Source organism: Cydia strobilella, chromosome 26 (genome assembly GCF_947568885.1).
Source record: "Cydia strobilella chromosome 26, ilCydStro3.1, whole genome shotgun sequence".
Taxonomy (NCBI): Eukaryota; Metazoa; Arthropoda; class Insecta; order Lepidoptera; family Tortricidae; genus Cydia; species Cydia strobilella.
The window spans coordinates 8,448,350-8,471,076 of NC_086066.1; the positions used below are offsets into that span (position 1 = coordinate 8,448,350).

Sequence of the window (22,727 nt, forward strand, 5' to 3'; positions counted from 1 at the left end):
ATTTTCGTTCCTCGTTCCTTCATTAAATAAAATAAAAAAACTATACTACTCTCTTTCTCATTATGGGTGCTAGCTAGCTAGTACAAAACATTTATAATTCTCTCTGTCTATGTTTGAAATGAGACAGCCTTTTCCAATCTGTACTTACGTCTGTAGAAGTCGATAGTCATCCTAAATGAAGATGGGCCAAAGCAAACACCAATTTGGCCACTGTCACCAATTTTAAATTTATGCTTTTATTAAAAAAAAATGCCCCCAAACGCGAATACTAGCGTCACAAATTGGTATTCTTGCGTCCGCACCCATTTTATCGGTAAAGCCCGCTCCGTATTACGCGGCGCGAAGCCGCGTAGTCTGGAGCGAGCTTTAAACATAGATGGTAGGATCCAGTAGGATCCTAGATGAGCTATACGCAGGCATCTGTCCGTGCGTGTTCCCGCCTTAAGCTATGCAAAAATAACTAGAGATATCCGAACGCCATCCGAACGCATTTTTGTTCTGTTCAGTGTGTACTGTGTTGACAGGTCTTGTCTCACAGGACAGGCCTCACCTCACAGAAGTAGTACTTACCTCTTATTAGTCTGTGCCTCACAGCTCAGTTGTGTTCTTTCTGTTAAAATCGTATTCGCTTTCAGTTTTTCTTAAAGCGGATTGCTTTTTGGTTTAAGACAATAATAACATTTCTCAGCTGACGGTAATTCATATGCAAGATGACGTACATTTGTGTGATTTGCACACTCCGTAAGCCGCCGCTGACGCCGCTGACCACGGAGCATAGGCAGTTACTCGAGGCTATTGTATCTCCAACTATTACCATGGTATGTTTCATATTATTATTTTTGACGAAATTACGCTTTATTCATGTAATAGCGACCCGCCCCGGCTTCGCACGAGTGTAGTGCTGATGTATTATACATTTTTTTTTATTTACACAAAGGGTACATGCTTACAAACAAAATGTATGCATCGCCAAACTGTAACCAGTTTGTTATATGTTTTAGGGCGTCCGCGCGAGAGGGCCTACCGCGAACTCCGATGTTCGAAAATTGCGGGCATCTTTCTCTGTCACTCTAATAAGATGCCCGCAATTTGCGAACTGCGGTGTTCGCGATAGGCACTCTGATAACGTCGCTCATACTATTAAAAAAAACTATTGCTTTAAACCTTAAATGTTATATTTCACATTATAAAGTTTTAACAATATGAAACAGGTGTATCAGGTGTAAGTGGTATGTCAGGATCGTAGCAAGTGGAAATCCGTGGTCTCTGCCTACCCCTCCGGGAAATAGGCGTGATTATATGTATGTATGTATGTATGTATCTGGTTTGTAACACATTTAGGTAGTGTGGTTGAGCCTCAGCCTCCCAAACTAGGTGTGTGTAGTACATGTACTAAAATCAAAAAGACACGATTCTGCTCTTAGTACGTTTTAGTACACTACACGCAAACGAAAGTGAATGGGAGCGAGGACCGAGGAGTGACAATGACAGCAAAGCGATCCGAGTAATCTGACCAAACTAAACGTCGACGTCGACTCACCGGCTCGCCGAGCGCGTGCGTGCAAAGATGGCCAAACGGCTCCCGCTCGGCCCGCTAGTATGAGCGAGATAGCAGATAGCCGCTTATTATGCTCAGTTTCTCTCGGTGTACTACTGTACTAAATATTGACGACCGGTCTGGCCTAGTGGGTAATGACCCTGCCTGTGAAGCCGATGGTCCTGGGTTCGAATCCCGGTAAGGGCATTTATTTGTGTAATGAGCACAGATATTTGTTCCTGAGTCATGGTTGTTTTCTATGTATTTAAGTATTTATATATTATATATATCGCTGTCTGAGTACCCATAACACAAGCCTCCTTGGGCTTACCGTGGGACTTTAGTCAATCTGTGTAAGAATGTCCTATAATATTTGTTTATTATTTATTATTATTTACTAAAAGAACTAAAAGACCGAACTAGTGCAGTTGTGAGATTGTACTAGTTTGGAGCGATCTTTTCAGTGATCCAAAGTCGATCGTGAGTCCAAGCCTGTGAGTGGGGAGTCAGTGATTCCTCCTAGGTTCATGTTCATGTGAGCTCTCAATTTGATAACAATAGTATCAGCAATATAATAGTTCTTAAGCGAGGTTTAGAATAGCAATTTTCGTTACATTGCGGTATCTGATCAACCTTTTGAATACAGTTCACTTTAGTAGGAGGTAGTCGGCAATGTAACTTAAATTGCATGCAAGTTCTTGCTAGTCTAAACCTCGCTTAAGAAAGGAATATAAAGCAAATGACAAAAAAAAAGTAATTGTATATTACTTTTTTTTTTTCAAACAAAAAAGGGAAAAGAAAGAAATGAATCCAGCTAATAAGTGTGTATAATTGTGATTAAGTCAGTGCATGATGTGCGTGTCTGTGTGTGTATGATGTATAAAGTGTGTATGGGGGAGGTGTGAAGTTGGAGAGAGAGAGTGTAGATAATGCGGTTAGTAACTATTAATAACATGTATTCCTTTTGTAGTTATAAGCCAATATTCAATTATTCACCCACTACCTACTGGGTAAGAATAGTTTTAATGTAAACTGCTACACCCTAGTAGGGTCCATGTTTGTACTTGATTAGACTTTCAACATATTTGTAAAATACCATGGTTGCATTGAATAAATGATATGATATGATATTTAAGGAGGAGAGTAATAGTTATTTATGGGTTATTTTGAGCATGATTAGAGGTTCTCGGTTTCCTGATATGATAGTGATTGTAAAAAGGAATTTTTTATTTTTATTTTTTTTTTATTTTTTTTTAACATTTTATCAGAATATGTGGTATTGTTTGTTTAATTATTTTTCATTGCTAATTATGTGTTCCATTCTTCTCTCTTCTCTGCCAGTCTATTCCAGGTTTTGCCAGCTGTCTTTACCAGATCATCCTCCCATCTTCTGAAAGGTTTTCCTCTCTTTCTCTTGCCCTCTCTTGGGTACCATAGTGTACTGATTTATTCCATTTGTCTTCTCCTCTAATTACATGGCCATGGCCATGGCCTTTACAGTTATAGGAGTTTAAACAATAAATATTTAATTTTTTATTAATTTTATTATATTATAGAATACAACAAGAAACAAGAAACAGAAAGGCGTGGCGGGATCTTGTGGAGGCCCTATAATAATAATAAAATCATTTATTCCAGATAACATTGATCCATAGGCATAACATCCATAGGTCCTATGCACGGGGATGCCCTAGGACATACAACAACAACATAGAATACAATTTCTAACACTCTCACCCGCTCCTTGCTACTGTGCCAGCTAGCAGATGCTCTTACTTACAGAAATTCGATTTTATTACAATCTAAAAGATTGCCTGTTAAATATGAAAGGTAGAGATGGGCCGAATATGGAGTTTGCTAAATACGAATATTCAACCGAATGTTCGGCTCAGATGTTGCCGAACCGATTCGGTATCATTCTATGAAGCACAGGCAATGTGTTGGGAGGCACCGCTCTTCCCTATGTTAACAACAAGCAAACTATTTATACAATATATAAATACCTAAAAATATAATTTCTAAAACTAAAATAACAACAATGACCATTTATGTAGCTTACACGTTAGATATGTTTATAATTAAGTTTTAAATTTTAACAGACTTATTTTTTTGTAAATAACTTGGGAGGCCCAAGATCGAGAGAGGTTGAAGATTTTGAAAGAGGCCTATACCTCATGAGAGGGTTCTGGTGTGATTTCTTCATATCCTAGACTAAGTATTGCAAATAAGTTTATATTCATATTTTTTACCCAGAAATAAGGCCAAAAAAAAAAAAAAAAAAAAAAAACTAAATAATGGAAAAGAGTATGGAAACAAAGAGGCTATAATAATAATAATAATAATAAGGCTTTTTTATTTTATATTTATTTTAAATAACTCAAATATGATAATAAACAATGAGAAACCAGCCAAGTGTGAGTCGGACTCGCGCACCGAGGGTTCCGTACTTTTTAGTATTTGTTGTTATAGCGGCAACAGAAATACATCATCTGTGAAAATTTCAACTGTCTAGCTATTACGGTTCATGAGATACAGCCTGGTGAAAGACAGACGGACAGCGGTAGTAATAGGGTCCCGTTTTTATCCTATGGGTACGGAACCCTAAAAATGGCATACAAGGAATGTGATTTTCAGGCTGACCTCACAGCTTGTGAAATCATGCTGTGCACCGAGTGCCAGGAGAAGCTGCAGTCCATACAACAGTTCCAGAAGATGGCGGTCGACGGCCTCACCATACTCAAGTCGGTGCTTTCTAAAGTGAACAATGCAACGGTACAGGATCACAAAATAAAAACACTAATACAAATGGGAGACGGCCGGGAACTAGTAAGTTAACAATATACTGATTTAAACTAACACGATTTTCACTTATAATTTTAAAACTAACGGGACTTAATCGCGTACAAACTTACGTTTATTTATGGCCTGACGTTTCGAACGTGACGTTATGTTCGTGGTCACAGGCAGACTGGCGATTGTATCAACATCTTGCCGCGCGGGTTTTCCCCAGTCCTCGCCAGTCTGCCTGTGACCACGAACGTAACGTCACGTTCGAAACGTCAGGCCATAAATATTCTTTATTTATTTCCAGAGAAACACATATATCTTACATTCCAGATCAAAATATACGTCAAACCTTAAAATCTAAAATACAAACACTTATATATAAGAAAAAACATAAAAATACACTAAAACTAACTAAAAAAAAGCACATTTATTTTTATTTTTTATTTTTTTATTATAAACTGATCGGCGATTGGCCCTAGTCACACCTGATGGAAAGTGAAGACAGGGCCTAAGATGGAGCTCACAGGTTCAGTATCACTATTGTTTTAAAGAGACCGAGGTCATATTGATCAGGGAATACAGATGGCGGGAGCGCATTCCATTCCTTAGCCGTCCGTACCAAAAAGGAGGAGGCAAAACGTTTCGTCCGAACGAATGGAATGTGGACCACGAACGGGTGCATTCGCTCCCCGCGCCTGGATGTCCGATGATGGAAAGGGGAAGGTGGGATCAGGTCGTGTAGTTCCTGTGAGCGCTCCCCGAAATGTATCCGATAGAACAACGATAGGCAAGCGACTCGACGGCGATGCTCAAGGCTCTGTATTATTGATACACTATCTTACTTATACTATCAACCCCATTCCGACCCCAAATAAACGTAAGTCTGTACGCGATTAAGTTCCGTGTTAGTTTTAAAATTATTGTAGTAAGTTAACATTTCATTTAATTTAACAATGGCCTGTTGTTCTATCTATCTATCTATTAAGACCTTTTATTCGGAGTTTATTGTTTGTAAGTTTTAGTATTTTGTACTGTATTTTTTGTTTATTTGTACACCTTTTATATTAGATCTTTTTTTTTGTCAAAAAAAATCATTTTTTTTTTGTTAATTTGAGAAAAATCTTAAAAAATAATATTTAGTTACATGTAAAAAATCCGCAACGCAGGCTTCGTCAGGTGGCTACAAATGCAAATCAGCAACATGCTTCGTCCCAAAAATACCAATGATGATATCCGCAACAGGCTTCGTCACTTTTTTTTTTGTTTAAATAAAATAACCGTCACGAATCGCACCTGGCTCAAATGTCCCCATTACGCTGGCAGCGTTACCGCGCTGAATGGCCAACGAGATCTGTTGGACTAGGTACGATCCGGACCGAGGGTATGATTATGAGGGTGGATATTAGATTGTAAAAATTGGGTTTCTTGCCTGCCAAATAAAGAATTTATTTATTTATTTATTCTGATTGGGACGACGACATCAAGAAGACTGCGGGGAAACAATGGCTCCAAGTCGCACAGAACCGCGACGAATGGCGCAAAATGAAGGAGGCCTACACCCAAAGGGTAGAAGAAGGCTAAAGAGAGAGAGAGATTCTGAGTTAGAGTATGTCTCGTAGCTCAGTGTGCCGCTTGGCAAAGGCCTCCTCTAGCTCTTTTCATTGGGGTCTATCGTGGGCCACTCTTCTCCAGTTCGGTCCTGTTGTTACCTGGTTTTAATTTTCTTCTAAAATTTCATTATAATTTTACATGTAAAATGTATTGTTATTGGAGAAACAACAGTTATTTACGATGCGAGTGCGGAAAGTAGGACCATATGTACTGTAATAGTTATTTATTATTTACGATAAGTAGGAAATTTGCAACGAGTGGTAATACATTATTATACAGTCAGCAGCAGAAGTTGCTAAGCGGGCGAGGTGTTCAAAATGATTTTGACGCGACTTTATTGTTAAGAGAATAAGAGCGTGTCAAGATAATTTTGAACACCTCGCCCGCTTAGCAACTTCTGCTGCTGACTTTACATTAAGACACGAACGATTTAAAACACTTTAAATCGACACGAGTTGCGAATTACCTATTCGCACGTGTATCGTACAGCGTTTTACAGTACATATGGCCCTCAATTAAACTTTCGACATAGGTACGGAAAGTGCTCATTCCTGCAATAGTGTGGAAAAATACTGTATTACTTACTACTTTTTTCAGCTTGTGAATCCAATATCTGTTGTGGAAACAGTTATAACAGAACCGGAAATGGAAGAATCATCCAGTTCACAATTCTCTGTCTCTTCGGCCAGACACGTGAGTTTTTGCTATCAATTCTCTCTCTTTCTCTCTCTCTCTCTCTCTAGGGTGACTGCTATTATAGTTATTGGCCACTCTAACAAATCAGAAAGAAACAAGCCAATTGAAGCCTTATTGTTAAGAGTGGCCAATTGTTGTTGTAAGTCCTAGGGCACCTAGGGTAGAGTGGCCAATTGTTGTTGTTTGTCCTAGGGCACCTAGGGCAGAGTGGCCAATTGTTGTTGTTTGTCCTAGGGCACCTAGGGCAGAGTGGCCAATTGTTGTTGTTTGTCCTAGGGCACCTTGTGGGCACCTAGGCCATAGTGGCGAATTACTAGATCATTTTTGTTAGTAAATACAAATACAAATAGTTCATTTCCAGAAACATTAGATTTAGAGCATTTACAGTTTATACTGACCCCCACACTAGGCAAAGCCTGTCCCGTGAGGGAAATCATACAATTTACTTAAAGATATACATAAGCGGCTATAGCAACCATGTAGAACAGAAAAATTAAAAGTAGAATAAGGTAATTCAAATTAGTAAAGCTTAGTAATAAATACAACTATAGCTAACATAAAAGAGAAACATATACCACCTCCTTTTTGGTACGGACGGCTAAGGAATGGAATGCGCTCCCGCCATCTGTATTCCCTGATCATTATGACCTCGGTCTCTTTAAATCAAGAGTGAATAGGCTGTTACTGAACCGGTGAGCTCCATCTTAGGCCCTGTCTTCACTTTCCATCAGGTGTGACTAGGGCCAATCGCCGATCAGTTTATTTAAAAAAAAAATATATATTTAAAGCCTAATTCTGATTGAGTGTCAATGCGTTGTGTGTGTGACAACAACACAATCAAGAAACAATTTGTGTTGTGAATACAAATGTGACTTATAAAATATGATTAGTATTATACTCTATACAATGTCATTCTATGTTTTAATACTGTGTAGCAGTCACTATACCAACTGATGTGTGTGTGTGTGTGATATTCGCTGTCCTCGGGTGAAGTCTCGGTAGCTCAATTGGCAGAGCATGGGCTAGTGATTAGTGTCGCAAGTTCAAGTATCGCCTGAGGCCGTAAATTTTTCCAGTTTAAATTAATTTTTAATAGGGTCACCCGTTGACCACGAACGCTGTAAAGAGTTCGAAACGTCGGGATGTATTATAAATTCAATATACGCGATATAATCCGTTTTCATAGCTTTATTTTAATTTTTAAGGTTTAAAATAATTTGTTTCGAAAAAAATCCATAACGTGATCTAAACTAATATATTTTCTAAAAGTGCAAGTACCAAAATGTATCATTCCACTCGCCTGAGGGCCTACGCCGTACGTCGAAGTTCGCAAATTGCGGGCATCTTTCTCTGTCACTCTTATTACGCCTTAATTAGAGTAAAAGAGAAAGATGCCCGCAATTTGCGAACTTCGGTGTACGTGGTAAGTACCAAAATGTATCATTCTACTCACCTGTAGGCCTACCGCGTATGCCGAAGTTCGCAAATTGCGGGCATCTTTCTCTGTCACTCTTATTACGCCTTAATTAGAGTAAAAGAGAGAGATGCCCGCAATTTGCGAACTTCGGTGTACGCGGTAGCGGAGGCCCTCTGTTATCAACATGTCTTTGTGACATCTAAATAACCGGCCAAGTGCGAGTCGGACTCGCGCACCGAGGGTTCCGTACTTTTTAGTATTTGTTGTTAATACGGCAACAGAAATACATCATCTGTCAAAATTTCAACTGTCTAGCTATCACGGTACATGAGATACAGCCTGGTGACAGACAGACGGACAGACTGACAGCGGAGTCTTAGTAATAGGGTCCCGTTTTTACCCTTTGGGTACGGAACCCTAGAAACATGCCATATTATATTTTTAAGTGGTTGTCAAATTAAAGCGCTGCAGAGTTAGCTTGGTCTAACTTTAGGCGCCTGTAAGCCCTTAAAAAATATTTCCATTCCAGCCCAACCCGTTTGCACAGAAGATGCCTATTACATCGGAGCCACCTCCGACACGAAACCAGCCATATTTAGACGTTGATTTTAAGCCTGAACCTCAACCCGAATATAAGATGACTGAATTTGAACCAGAACTAGAGTTGAAATCAGAATACGTTGAATTTGATTCTGAATCTGAATTTGATAACGCTTCCTTGAGTCGATCTGAGCAGTGCGACTCGAAAAAAAAAAAGGAATGTGTCACCGGAGTAAAGAACATTCCGTTACGTACACAAATTAGGAGCACCTTGCAAACTATTTGCGTTTATAAGGTGAGTATTTTTTACTAGCTTGCAAGTTAAACTTGCAAATCTTGCAAGTTAAATTTGACCCACTTCCCGGTTTCTTATGAAGATGAAAATTTGCATACACATGTAAGTCGGGTGACAATCCAATATTATGGTACCATCGAGCTGATCTGATGACGGAGACAGGAGGTGGGCATAGGAACTCTGTGATAAATAAACGCAACCTAATTGTGTTTGGGGTTTTTAGAATTGTCTCGATGAGTATTAGTTGCCTGTGGAAGGAAAAGAACAGTCAGCGATAGAAGTTTGTACCAAAAATGAAATTATTGCCAAAAACTTTTTTTAAATGTGTTTTTACAAAACAAAGTAACGTAAATGTGCTGGGCTGCTGGTGAAGACCGCCATTAATTGTAATATTTTACGTGTGACATTATTTGAAAACCTGTCTGGTCTAGTGGGTAAATTATTTTTAGATAAAGATAAAAAAGATAAAAGATATTTATTCGTGACGATCACAACACAAGTACGAACATGTACAGACAACAACAGCAAGAAAAGAAGAAATCATCAAGTGTGCATCACGAAATGGACCCAACTCAGCATAATGCTAGCTATAAAGCCAGCGCTGGTCTTCCGTAGGGCCCATTCGGTGATGCCACGACAGATAACACACAAAGATACATATTAAAACATTACAAAAATACACACAAGGAATAATTACAAACATATTAACCAAACCAAAAAATTCATTATGAGCACAAACAAAAAGAAAAACAAGTATACAAGAAAAAAAGAAAAACATTTAAGAAACAAACAAATCCATAGACAATTAATAATTTTTTACCTTGGGAATAAATTTAAACTGGAAAAATTTACTATCTCCTACCTTTGACGACCGGCCTGGCCTAGTGGGCAGTGACCCTGCCTGTGAAGCCGAAGGTTTCGGGTTCAAATCCTGGTAAGGCCTGGTGATGAGCACGAATATTTGTTCCTGTGTCATGGGTGTTTTCTACATGTATTTAAGTATTCGTTGTCTAAATACCCACAATACAAGCCTTATTGAGCTTATTGCGGGACTTAGCTAATTTGTGTAATAATGTCCTAGGGGGCGCTCAAATATTACGTAACGCAATTGGGGGGGGATTACGATGCGTTACAGGGGCGGGAGGGGGGGTTGGAACAAGGTGTTACGTAACATGTTTTTTTAAATAAATATCATTATCATCACGCCTATTTCCCGGAGGGGTAGGCTGAGACCACGGATTTCCACTTGCTACGATCCTGACATACCTCTTTCGCTTCCTTTACTATCATGCATCATACACGGTCGCTTTTTTTCGAAAATTGCGTTACGTAATATTTGATCGCCGCCCTATAGAATTTATTTGATATGAAGTGTGGAAAGAATGAATGGGGGCCCATGAAGGAAAGTGCCTTAAAACCTTAAGTTAGCTCATTTTGCTTAGAGGAAACATTTTTTTATTTAAAAAAAGAAACAAAACTGCATTCAAAGATTTTTTTATATTTGCTTGTTTCACCTGGGAATCGAACCAACTAAAAATAAAAATAAACACTCCGCTAATATTGTCTTCGGTTACCGCGATAGTTACTCATGAAATAAAACTATGAAAACGGATTATATCGCGTATACCCGGGATTGACCACGAACGCTGTAAAGGGTTCGAAACGTCGGGATGTATTATAAAGTCAATATACGCGATATATTCAAGAATATTTTTAGACAAGCAAAATTAAAAAAAAATGCAAAATCCTTTAATGCAGTTTTGTTTATTTTCAAAAATAAAAGAATGTCTCCTTTAAGAAAAATGAGCTAACTAAAGGTTTTCAGGTACTTTCCCTCCAGGGCCCATTCATTCTGTATCTATCCATACTGTATTTTGACATGTATTATGTATAGCATAGAGTAACTTATACTAGAGCGGTACTGTCATAGTAAATTTGTAACCCTAGTAAATTCACTGCCATCTGTCGACACACTTTAAAACTAAAAATAAATATTTATAAAAATACGATAAAATGTATTTAAATATGGATAAATGATTTTTTTATATGCATTATTTATTTTTATATGATTTTGACCCATGTTCTTTCACTGGTATGCGTTAAAATTATAAATAACAAACGAAACAGTCAACGCCCTCTATACGAGTGTAGGCCAAAACTAGTGGCGCCATCTGATCGAGAATCAAATTTTCGTGATTTTCGAGGCACGTTTTTTCCTTAGACTGTATCCATCTATTACGGAGTTATATCTATCTTATATAGTACTATACAGGTATTTGACATTCTGTATTGAGATTTTACTATTTTCATTTAAATATTTGTGTGCTTGCTTGCATGCTAGATACAAGGATTCCTTTTATATGTGGCTTTCCATCACAGAAAGCCCTTTATGCTTCATGTGCAATAAGGAAATCCGCTTATGGTTTAATTAACAATATAAAGTAAATTGTAATTGTATGTCACTAACACCTACAACACACACTTACACTTTGTAAATGTAATATAAAAGTATCAACCTTACTAATATAAGTTAATCATTAAATTTAGATTAAGGTACTAACATTGAAAATGAGTGCATCATTTCGCCGTTAAACGCAAGTTTGGCGAACCTAGTATAAGTTTAAAATGTATTACACTTTTTTGAAAACAAAAAAACCTTAATAATTTTTAAGTTTTGTTGTACTTACTAACACCTAACACTATATCGCCGCTATACTTACTAAACCTCGTATCTGCAACACACATTTGATGACAAAAACACCCGTATACCGAATGAAAGAAAAGCGACATTTCCATCAAATGATTGTTGCAGATATGAGGTTGAGTAAGTATAGCGACGATATGGATCAAAATGAATCGAAATAATTAATTGAATTGAATTGAATAATAAATATTAGAATACTGTCTTGGAAATCAAAATATATTTTTTTTTATTTCACAGTCCAATGAAAATAAATATAAGCCTGAGAAATTAAAACAAGCACAAATAGCTCCAAAACAACCTAAAGCAGCAAAAGTAGGTATAATAGCTAGAGCATTCGCAGCCAAACAAGCTAAGGCAGCATTAAAAACTAGCGCAAGCGCAGTTAAAGAAGTCAACGTAGCTTCAGAAGAAGCACATGATACTATAGAAGCAAATGTTGCTTCAGAAGAAGCACATGCAGAAGTAAACATAGCTTCAGAATCTAGTGATGATGAAGATAAAGAAGTTAATTTAGCTTGTGCAACTGAAGAGGCAAACGGAGCTGAGAAAGCGAACGATACAAATATTACTACTGAAGCGAACGTATCAGCTGAAAAGGAAAAGAAAAGGTGACTATAGCAATGAATTGAATATAAATAACTGAGTGTAGTTCTGATTAAAATTTCGCTGGTCCAATCCCTTGGCTATATAACACTAGCTATTTTAGGGCCACTTGCACCATCCCACTAACCCGGGGTTAACCCGTTAAACCGTTAACCCAGTGTCAAATTGTACTGGTAACCATGGTAACTTAGTTGTTGATAGTTAACGTACATAAGTTGTAATTTAATTATGTTTAAGTTTTAGTTATGAGTTTTGTAAGTGAGTACGCACGCACTCATTATACTTATTTAATGTATATTTATTTCTGTTGTAGTTAAGTTTCTCTGAAGTGAAACGTATAATTTATTTGTGAAATTAAGTTCTATAAAACTAACTCCAGGTTTAACCGGTTAACCCCGGGTTAGTGGGGTGGTACAAGTGCCGCTTATGATACTAAAAGTATACTGCTATGGAATGCAGGGTATACAATTGAAAATTAATAAAAGTTTTGACATGTTTTCGATATTTTTTTTCTATCAAGCCAACTTTACCTTTTTAAGGTTTTTCTTGGAGTGACTGCCCTCGGAAATGTGGTGTAGTTTTCGTATGAATTTTTTCATTGCTTTGACCTTCATTAAAACGTGTAAAAATTCAAAATAAAAATTACAATTTTGCGGGAACCCTTCCTAAGAGTCTCCGGCAAGCTCGGTTCTCCATACAAACGTAGTTACGCTCTCACTTTAGAACGAGTAGCTAGTTTGCTCTGAAACTTTGTACTTACAATAGGATAAGGTATATCTATGTCTGTAATTAGTTTATGTAGCTTCAGATACCATAGTTAAAAAAATACAGCGTATTTAAGTTTTTCATACAAAACTTGCTTTTGCTCTATTTCGGTTGTTTTTTAAACTGGAGCTATACTATACCTCATGTCATTGTATGTGCAAAGTTTCATTACAATCCAACACGTAGTTTTAAAATGAGAACGAAACTCCGTTTGTATGGGAAGGTGAAATACGGCCGAGCTTGCCGGGGACTCTTAAAGATTGATTCCTTTTTTTAGAGAGAGTAAGAAGCCCGAGCGCGTTCAGTGCTCCCTCTGTGATAAACTACTGTGCCACAACCGGAGTCTTCAGCAACATTTCTATCTGTAAGTCTAAGGCGCATTACCATGGCTGGGTTTGTATGTATTTTGTCTAAGTACCCTTAACACTAGCCTTATTGAGCTTACCCTTATTGCTCAAAGGTTTACTGGAAGAGATCCCTTAAAGGGATAAGTTCGCCTTTGTTTTGATTTTTGTAAAATAAAGTATATTACTACTACTTATCGTGGGACTTAGTCAATTAGTGTAATAATGTAGGTGGAGGGAACAGTGGCTCGGTAAAAAACCTAATTTCAACACGAGAGAGGCGATATTTGGGCGACTGAGCCACTGTTTCCGCCTTGACCCTACTTACAATATTATTTATTTATGAATATTGCAGACGGCACGCTGAGATAGATCCGGTCAAGTGCGAGTTGTGTCGCAAACAGTTCCGCAACGCAGGTGTGCTCCACTACCACCAGTGTCCGAATAAAAAGGTAAATATTACACCGTGAGCTCGAATAACCCGAAAGATTTTAACCACGCATTCCTGAGGTCATAATAAGGAGCAAAAATATATATATGTCTTTTTATCAAATCCGCACTTGAAACATTAATTCATTAATCTAGACACGCGGCAGCGTGTCAAGCCAAGTTCAAAAGAAGAGAACTGGCGACGCAGCGGCTGTGTGTTATAATACACGAACCATTTGGATCCACTTTTGACCCCTACGTAACTCAAAATCTATTAAACACAAACATATGAAATTTAATAAAACTCCAAATTTGATGAATATAGCTCAACCGGTTATTAAGATACATACGTCTAAAAATCGAAAATTTTATTACTGACTTATTGACTCACGTACGTACTGACTGACTGACCTAACATCAAAAACCTAACCCACTTCCAGATGACCTAGCAAGTTGAAATTTGGCATCCAAATGGGCAATTGTGTGGATAAAACGTTGATAAAGAAATAATGTTTTTTTTGCGATTTGTATTATTTTCCAAGGAATATTTTATTTACACACTAACTAAGCGCCTAACGAATTTGTAATAGCAAAAATAAATTTTAATTTCGAAATGAACTATGATGAATACTAATAATTTCTGTACAAAAAGTTATGATATCCCATCAAAAACATATGTGAAATGAGAGCGTTTTATAGTTTTTACACACAAAATTTTAGAAAAGCAATATAGACAAATAGCGTGTACGTAAAAACTAGTCAAGTCAAATCCTGAACTTTAATTACATCCCAAGCATAGACCTAGCATTACATAGACAAGCTATACGCGTGCGCCCGTAAGGGATAGACATAGATGACGTCATAAACGTGGGGATACCATATTGGTAAAAATTACCCCAATATTTGATATCACGTTGGGGCGATTACCCTGGAGGCAAAGTTAGCTTGTTTGACGGTATTAAAAAATTGTTAAATAAAATGTCAATGGGCCGTCCTTTTTAGGCGTATAAACAATGAAATACCTCCTATAATTCGCGCAGGTGGTACAAAACTAAACATGTTTAGTAAATAAAACGTAAAATAAAATGTATTATGGGTTTTAATTTAAAGAAATCACAAATCGCAATCACACCAATTAATGTACACCACATTTAATCTTCAAACCCTTTTGTTTATTAATTTTTGGAATTAGAAGTACGAAAAAACTTCGAGGTCACAATTACCCATAAAATTATGATATTTTCATCTGGTATCCCTAACATGATTGTTATGCAGCTAAATTAAGAAGAAGTTTAAAAATGGCTGACCTCAGACTCCTACCTACCTACGTAATTTGGGCGGATAATTTTACAAATAATGTTTTGTTAATTTGCGTAAATAATTGTGATATTTTTATTGAAATCGTTTGATTCTACATTGCTTTGAGTGTAACGTAATTTTACGATGTTATTCTCACATATTGCGTTAAGAGGAAGGTGTAAAATACCGTACTTACGTGTGAAAGATTATGATCTCATATTTTTGCTCAGAGCGGCTATTACAGCCGACTACAGAACAATTCACCAGTATTTTATCAAAGTTCAAGCATTCAAAACGCTAACCATCACTATATTTCATAAGAGAATGCACAATTTCATACAAAACAACGATAATTAAACAAGCAACGAACAAACATGACATGTCACGTACTTATTTGTTTGCCACAACCTCGGTTGTGGCAGCGGTGGAAAAGTGAAACTATGACAAGGACAAACAATAACAGCGCTTTCTCTGCTACTCCTACTGAAAGATACATAAGACTATCCCGTTCGTTCATTTTCCCCCACTCCTCATGACCGATCCAGTTATACTAGATTCATGATCCCAAGCGAACTAGAACTTATATATCTCAATTCATTTTCCGACGAAGTCAACGACGACGCATATTCTTGATATTGAACTTGGCTCTCATTTCACATGTGCCCCTCACACCTGTTACAGGCCACCCCCAAGCCTGCACCGACGCAGTACTGTCAGGAGTGTTCGCTGCACTTCCCGAACCCCGCGCAGTACAAGGCGCACCTGTTGACCCTCAAGCACACGCCCAGGGACCTCTACAAGTATTTATCGCGAATACAATTTTTTATAACAATTTTTAGTAACGGAAACTAGTACCAAAGAGGAATATATAGGATATACTGTCATAGTGAATTTTGTGCCATCTATCGACACATGATTAAAACTAAAATTCTAACTTACAATCACGAGCGAAGCGATTTATAGAATCTTTCGCTTTCTCGAGACTCAAAATGAACACTCTCAAGAAAAACCAACTTTCCTCTCTTGTTGCACTAATAACTATTTCGAATGATTTCAGATTCGAGTGTGAGGTGTGCAAGAAGAGATTCCGCCACAAGCACTGGATGCGCGACCACGTCGACTGGATACACCGCGGGCTGGTAACTATAACCATAGAGTAACTGATACTAGAGCGTTACTGTCATAGTAAATTTTGTAACCCCAGTAAATTCCCTGCCATCTGTCGACACACTTTAAAACTAAAAATGAAGATTTATAAAAATACGATAGAATGTATTTAAATATAGATAAATGATTTTTTTTATTTGCATTAATTATTTTTATGATTTTGACCCATGTTCCTTAACTGATATGCGTTAAAATTGTTAAATAACAAACGAAACCGTCAACGCCATCTATACGACTGTAGGCCAAAACTAGTAGCGCCCTCTGAACGAGAATCAAATTTTCTTGATTTTCGAGGCACGTTTTTTCCTTAGACTGTATCCATCTATTACGGAGTTATATCTATCTTTGCTAAGACTCCACAGACTCCACTGTCCGTCTGTTTGTCACCAGGCTGTATCTCGTTTAATTTTTTGGCTGAGTAATAATGCCAGTCTTAAAACAGCGCTATTTTTCAGCATTAATTAGTAGTTTATGTGACTGCTACATAATGAAAAGCATTAAAATACATGTGTGGGTTTATGAAAGGAATTAGACGAGTTTCATAAAAGGATCACATGTATTTTAATGCGTAATTATGTACAGTTACAAACACTGCTTTATTTGCATCAATATCATAAGCTTTAACAAAACAAACTAATTTTTAGGGTTCCGTACCTCAAAGGAAAATAACGGAACCCTTATAGGATCACTCGTGCGCCTGTCTGTCTGTCCGTCTGTCACAGCCTATTTTCTCCGAAACTACTGGACCAATTAAGTTGAAATTTGGTACACATATGTAAGTTTGTGACCCAAAGACAGACATGTAACGTAAACAGATGAATTTTAAACATGGGGGCCACTTTAGGGGGTAAATGAGAAAATTAAAAAAAAAAAAATGCTGATTATGGCACCGGTGTCGTAATGTTGCACTAGATGTACTGTAAATTATTTTTTAATACACTTGCTCAAAACGACGTTTTTATTCCACCGATTTTTGGCTCATAATCCTAGATATTAAACACGCGTGCTCTTTCAGTGTATTATTCCACTCGTGCTTTTTCATTATATTATCCGACTGAGTTAAGAAGGTAACTGATTGCTAATAATATGCATGGAAAGGGAGCCTTCTTTAATTGGTCGGACTGGCGGGCACCGGCGCGCCCGACCGCCTGCGCGGCGCGCGGCCGGGGCGAGGGGCGGCCGGCAGTACGAGTATGACAGATGCAACACATAATACTAACTGTTTTAACTATTCAAATTTGATTAATATCAGTTTCTTTTTTTTCTCGCAAGTGTGTTAAAAAACGTCGTATGAAACGCGTGTGCATTGGTCATTACACACATCGGCTTTCTTATTGCCTCGTGTGTAATGACCAACTTAGCACACTTGTATCATAATGTACTATTAATGAAAAAAAAAACTGCCATTTAGTTTCCTTAAATGTACTAAGCCATACGCCGGAGTTTTACAAAAACACCCTGTATAAGGAAGGTTGGTTGTTTCAGAAAAAGTATTCGTGCGACAAGTGCGACTCGTCGTTCGGTGCGTTCACGTCTCTGCGGCGCCACGTCGCGCGCGCCCACGACAAGGTGGCGGCGCCGCGCGCCACGCACGTGTGCGACCTGTGCGGGAAGACGTTCAAGGTAATGGAGTAGGGTTCTGTGTGAGAAACCATACGCGTGCGATAGATGCGACTCGGGACGGTACGACCACGACAAGGTGGCGGCGCCGCGCGCCACGCACGTGTGCGACCTGTGCGGGAAGACGTTCAAGGTAATGGAGTAGGGTTCTGTGTGAGAAACCATACGCGTGCGATAGATGCGACTCGGGACGGTACGACCACGACAAGGTGGCGGCGCCGCGCGCCACGCACGTGTGCGACCTGTGCGGGAAGACGTTCAAGGTAATGGAGTAGGGTTCTGTGTGAGAAACCATACGCGTGCGATAGATGCGACTCGGGACGGTACGACCACGACAAGGTGGCGGCGCCGCGCGCCACGCACGTGTGCGACCTGTGCGGGAAGACGTTCAAGGTAATGGAGTAGGGTTCTGTGTGAGAAACCATACGCGTGCGATAGATGCGACTCGGGACGGTACGACCACGACAAGGTGGCGGCGCCGCGCGCCACGCACGTGTGCGACCTGTGCGGGAAGACGTTCAAGGTAATGGAGTAGGGTTCTGTGTGAGAAACCATACGCGTGCGATAGATGCGACTCGGGACGGTACGACCACGACAAGGTGGCGGCGCCGCGCGCCACGCACGTGTGCGACCTGTGCGGGAAGACGTTCTAGGTAATGGAGTAGGGTTCTGTGTGAGAAACCATACGCGTGCGATACATGCGACTCGGGACGGTACGACCACGACAAGGTGGCGGCGCCGCGCGCCACGCACGTGTGCGACCTGTGCGGGAAGACGTTCAAGGTAATGGAGTAGGGTTCTGTGTGAGAAACCATACGCGTGCGATAGATGCGACTCGGGACGGTACGACCACGACAAGGTGGCGGCGCCGCGCGCCACGCACGTGTGCGACCTGTGTGGGAAGACGTTCAAGGTAATGGAGTAGGGTTCTGTGTGAGAAACCATACGCGTGCGATAGATGCGACTCGGGACGGTACGACCACGACAAGGTGGCGGCGCCGCGCGCCACGCACGTGTGCGACCTGTGCGGGAAGACGTTCAAGGTAATGGAGTAGGGTTCTGTGTGAGAAACCATACGCGTGCGATAGATGCGACTCGGGACGGTACGACCACGACAAGGTGGCGGCGCCGCGCGCCACGCACGTGTGCGACCTGTGCGGGAAGACGTTCAAGGTAATGGAGTAGGGTTCTGTGTGAGAAACCATACGCGTGCGATAGATGCGACTCGGGACGGTACGACCACGACAAGGTGGCGGCGCCCCGCGCCACGCACGTGTGCGACCTGTGCGGGAAGACGTTCAAGGTAATGGAGTAGGGTTCTGTGTGAGAAACCATACGCGTGCGATAGATGCGACTCGGGACGGTACGACCACGACAAGGTGGCGGCGCCGCGCGCCACGCACGTGTGCGACCTGTGCGGGAAGACGTTCAAGGTAATGGAGTAGGGTTCTGTGTGAGAAACCATACGCGTGCGATACATGCGACTCGGGACGGTACGACCACGACAAGGTGGCGGCGCCGCGCGCCACGCACGTGTGCGATCTGTGCGGGAAGACGTTCAAGGTAATGGAGTAGGGTTCTGTGTGAGAAACCATACGCGTGCGATAGATGCGACTCGGGACGGTACGACCACGACAAGGTGGCGGCGCCGCGCGCCACGCACGTGTGCGACCTGTGCGGGAAGACGTTCAAGGTAATGGAGTAGGGTTCTGTGTGAGAAACCATACGCGTGCGATAGATGCGACTCGGGACGGTACGACCACGACAAGGTGGCGGCGCCGCGCGCCACGCACGTGTGCGACCTGTGCGGGAAGACGTTCAAGGTAATGTAGTAGGGTTCTGTGTGAGAAACCATACGCGTGCGATAGATGCGACTGGGGACGGTACGACCACGACAAGGTGGCGGCGCCGCGCGCCACGCACGTGTGCGACCTGTGCGGGAAGACGTTCAAGGTAATGGAGTAGGGTTCTGTGTGAGAAACCATACGCGTGCGATAGATGCGACTCGGGACGGTACGACCACGACAAGGTGGCGGCGCCGCGCGCCACGCACGTGTGCGACCTGTGCGGGAAGACGTTCAAGGTAATGGAGTAGGGTTCTGTGTGAGAAACCATACGCGTGCGATAGATGCGACTCGGGACGGTACGACCACGACAAGGTGGCGGCGCCGCGCGCCACGCACGTGTGCGACCTGAATCACCACAGAATCAATAATAGTACTACCTCATCATTAGATTATGAGAAACCATACGCGTGCGATAGGTGCGGGGAGACTTTTAAGGTAATGATGAGAAGGATTCTGTATGAGAAACCATATGCGTGCAATAGATGCGACTCGGGACGGTACGACCACGACAAGGTGGTCGCGCTGCGGGCGACGCACGTCTGCGACCTGTGCGGGAAGACGTTCAAGGTAATGATAGGTAGGGTTCTGTATGAGAAACCATACGCGTGCGATAGATGTTACTCGCTCGGGACGGTGCGACCACGACAAGGTAGTTTCGCCGCGGGCAACGCTCGTGTGCGATCTCCGCGGGGAGACGTTCAAGGAAATGATGAGTAGGGTTCTGTATGAGAAACCATACGCGTGCGATAGATGCAAGGTAACACAATTCATTGCCAAAAACCTATTAGGTAAATAAGAAATCCTCAGATCATATACGACAGTTCGAACTTTACAGCTCTAGGGATATAATATATACAAAAAAAAATATTTTATAAAATTACATTCAAATTAAAATTCAATCTTGTGGTGGCGCTACTTTACCACACTAAATTTATGGGCCATATGTGGTGTAAAACGTACGATACACGTACGAATAGATAATTCCTAACTCGTGTCGATTTAAAACACTCCCTTGGGTCGTGTTGTAATTTATCGCCACTCATTAATTTCCTACTTTTCGCACTTGTATCGTAAATAACTATTTGGAAATCGCCGCTATACTTACTCAACCTCGTATCTGCAACACTCATTTGATGACAAAAACACCCGTATTCCGAATGAAAGAAAAGCGACATTTCCATCAAATGATTGTTGCAGATATGAGGTTGAGTAAGTATAGCGACGAAATGAAATATATGAGTATTTTGTCCGTGCAGGTCAAGAAGTCGCTAGAGGAGCACCTGCTGACGCACTACGGGCTCCGGCCCTTCGGATGCGCCTCCTGTCCCGCCACCTTCTCCTACCGCGCCGCGCTCTACACGCACACGCGGCTCAAGCACAGAGGGAACAAGAAGGGAAAGAAGGAACAAGAAGATGACGAACAAATGGATGACAGTGAAGCTCCTCAATACTTGGAATTTACATTTGATGACTGATAATAAATGAATTACTGTGACCAAGGCCTTTTCTTCATGTCTGATACCTCTAAGAACTTCAACCGTTCGCAAACTGTCCCATACAGATTTCTCAGGAATATGGTTTGTCTCCTAAATGGGTCCGTCCATGTATTATAGGTATTTGTAAAAAAAAAAAATGTTTTCGCAAACTGCTTCATACAGATTTCACATGGATATGGTTTCTCTCCTCAATGAGTCCATTCATGTATTATAGGTATTTGTTAAAAAAATGTTTTCCCACAAAGGTTTCTTACAGATTTCACGTCAATTTGGTTTCTCTCCGTCAATGTAGGTATTTGACAAATACCCACATTAATATTGCAATACAATTTCAACTTTAAGTGTAATTTTTTTGAGTTGACATCTTATTGCAAAATAAATGTGGGTTGACATATTATTGCTTATCAGCATCCTGTTAAAGAAGATGTTTGCGCAAACAGTTTCTCATAGATTTCACATGAATATAGATTCGTCCCTAAACTGTAGGTACTTATTGGTAAAAAAATTGTTTTCACATACGTTTTCATACAAATTTTACGTGAATATGGTTTCTCCCCTAATTGAATCCGTCCATCATGCGTAGGTTTTTTCAAATACCCACATTAACATGTCAAGTGTCTACCCACATTAATATTGCACATATTGCAATAATATTTTAATTTTAAGCATAAATTTTTGCATTTGACATCTTATTGCAAAATTAATTTCAATTCAATTAATTTATTTCAGAATAAAAAATTCCATATACAATTACATTTACATTTAAAATAAAATAAAATAACTAATCCTAAATTAAAACTAAATATGTTAGTAACAATAGGTAATACTTAGAACTATGTTAGTACACAGGAAATAATTTGTTAATAAAATACATTAAAATAAAATAAAATTACATTAAAATAAAATAAAATTACAATTTTAATAACAAATTCATTACAATTAAAAATCCTTCAAATTTTTTTTTTTTTTTTTTTTTTTTTATTTCCCCACTGTGGAATGGAGTTCAATCCATCGCCGCAGTATCGGGGAGTCCCACCTCTCGGCCAGTGTTTGTAGGATGGTGTTCGTGGAGCCGCGCACACGCCTCATCATCGAAGCGGCCCGCTTCCTGATTACGGCGTAAAAGCCATCAATTTGCCGCTCCGCAAACATCGCGGAGGCGCTGCAGTGTCGCGGCAGCCCGAACAGCACCCTACACGCATCATTATACTGGACGCGCAGGGCGCCGTATGTACGCTGCGTATGTCTGACCCATAGGCTACACGTGTAAAAAGATTGGCAGTACGCCCTAAAAAGGGTTACTTTGACTGTATCAGTACAACGTGCAAACCGCCGGGCCAACATATTACAACGCACAGCCAGCGCCCTACGTTCCCTCTCTACATCAAGGTTGTCACTTAAGTCATCAGTGACCCAGTGGCCCAAATATTTAAATTGTTGTACCTGTTTTAACGGAGCCCCACATAACCTGACAGGTGGTACATCGAGATATGTTTTAGTGCCAGCCTTGAAAACCATGAACTCGCTCTTAACTGCGTTATATTTAAGCCCATGGGCCTCCGCGTATGAC

The 22,727-nt window shown here is 40.3% G+C and overlaps 1 protein-coding gene across 2 annotated transcripts; it reads left to right on the top strand.

The window, feature by feature from the left end:
* The first annotated feature begins 518 nt into the window (after positions 1-518).
* On the top strand, positions 519-21,156 carry LOC134753363 (zinc finger Y-chromosomal protein 2-like). Of its 2 annotated transcripts, XM_063689244.1 has the most exons (11): positions 519-818; positions 4,172-4,363; positions 6,533-6,628; positions 8,578-8,883; positions 11,825-12,195; positions 13,233-13,319; positions 13,655-13,751; positions 15,709-15,827; positions 16,085-16,166; positions 17,680-17,817; positions 20,918-21,156. In XM_063689244.1, the coding sequence occupies exons 1-11, from the start codon at positions 711-713 to the stop codon at positions 21,134-21,136; spliced, it is 1,815 nt and encodes a 604-aa protein (XP_063545314.1). In that variant the 5' UTR covers positions 519-710; the 3' UTR covers positions 21,137-21,156. The 2 variants fall into 2 exon arrangements, with proteins under 2 accessions (XP_063545314.1, XP_063545315.1); XM_063689245.1 differs by lacking the exon at positions 8,578-8,883.
* The last annotated feature ends 1,571 nt before the right edge of the window (positions 21,157-22,727 follow it).

Coding starts and splice junctions, on each gene's coding strand:
- LOC134753363 (XM_063689244.1), top strand. CDS start 711: ATGACGTACATTTGTGTGATTTGCACACTCCGTAAGCCGCCGCTGACG. Junction 15,828..16,084: donor ACGCCCAGGGACCTCTACAA/GTATTTATCGCG, acceptor GAATGATTTCAG/ATTCGAGTGTGAGGTGTGCA. Junction 17,818..20,917: donor TGTGCGGGAAGACGTTCAAG/GTAATGGAGTAG, acceptor TTGTCCGTGCAG/GTCAAGAAGTCGCTAGAGGA.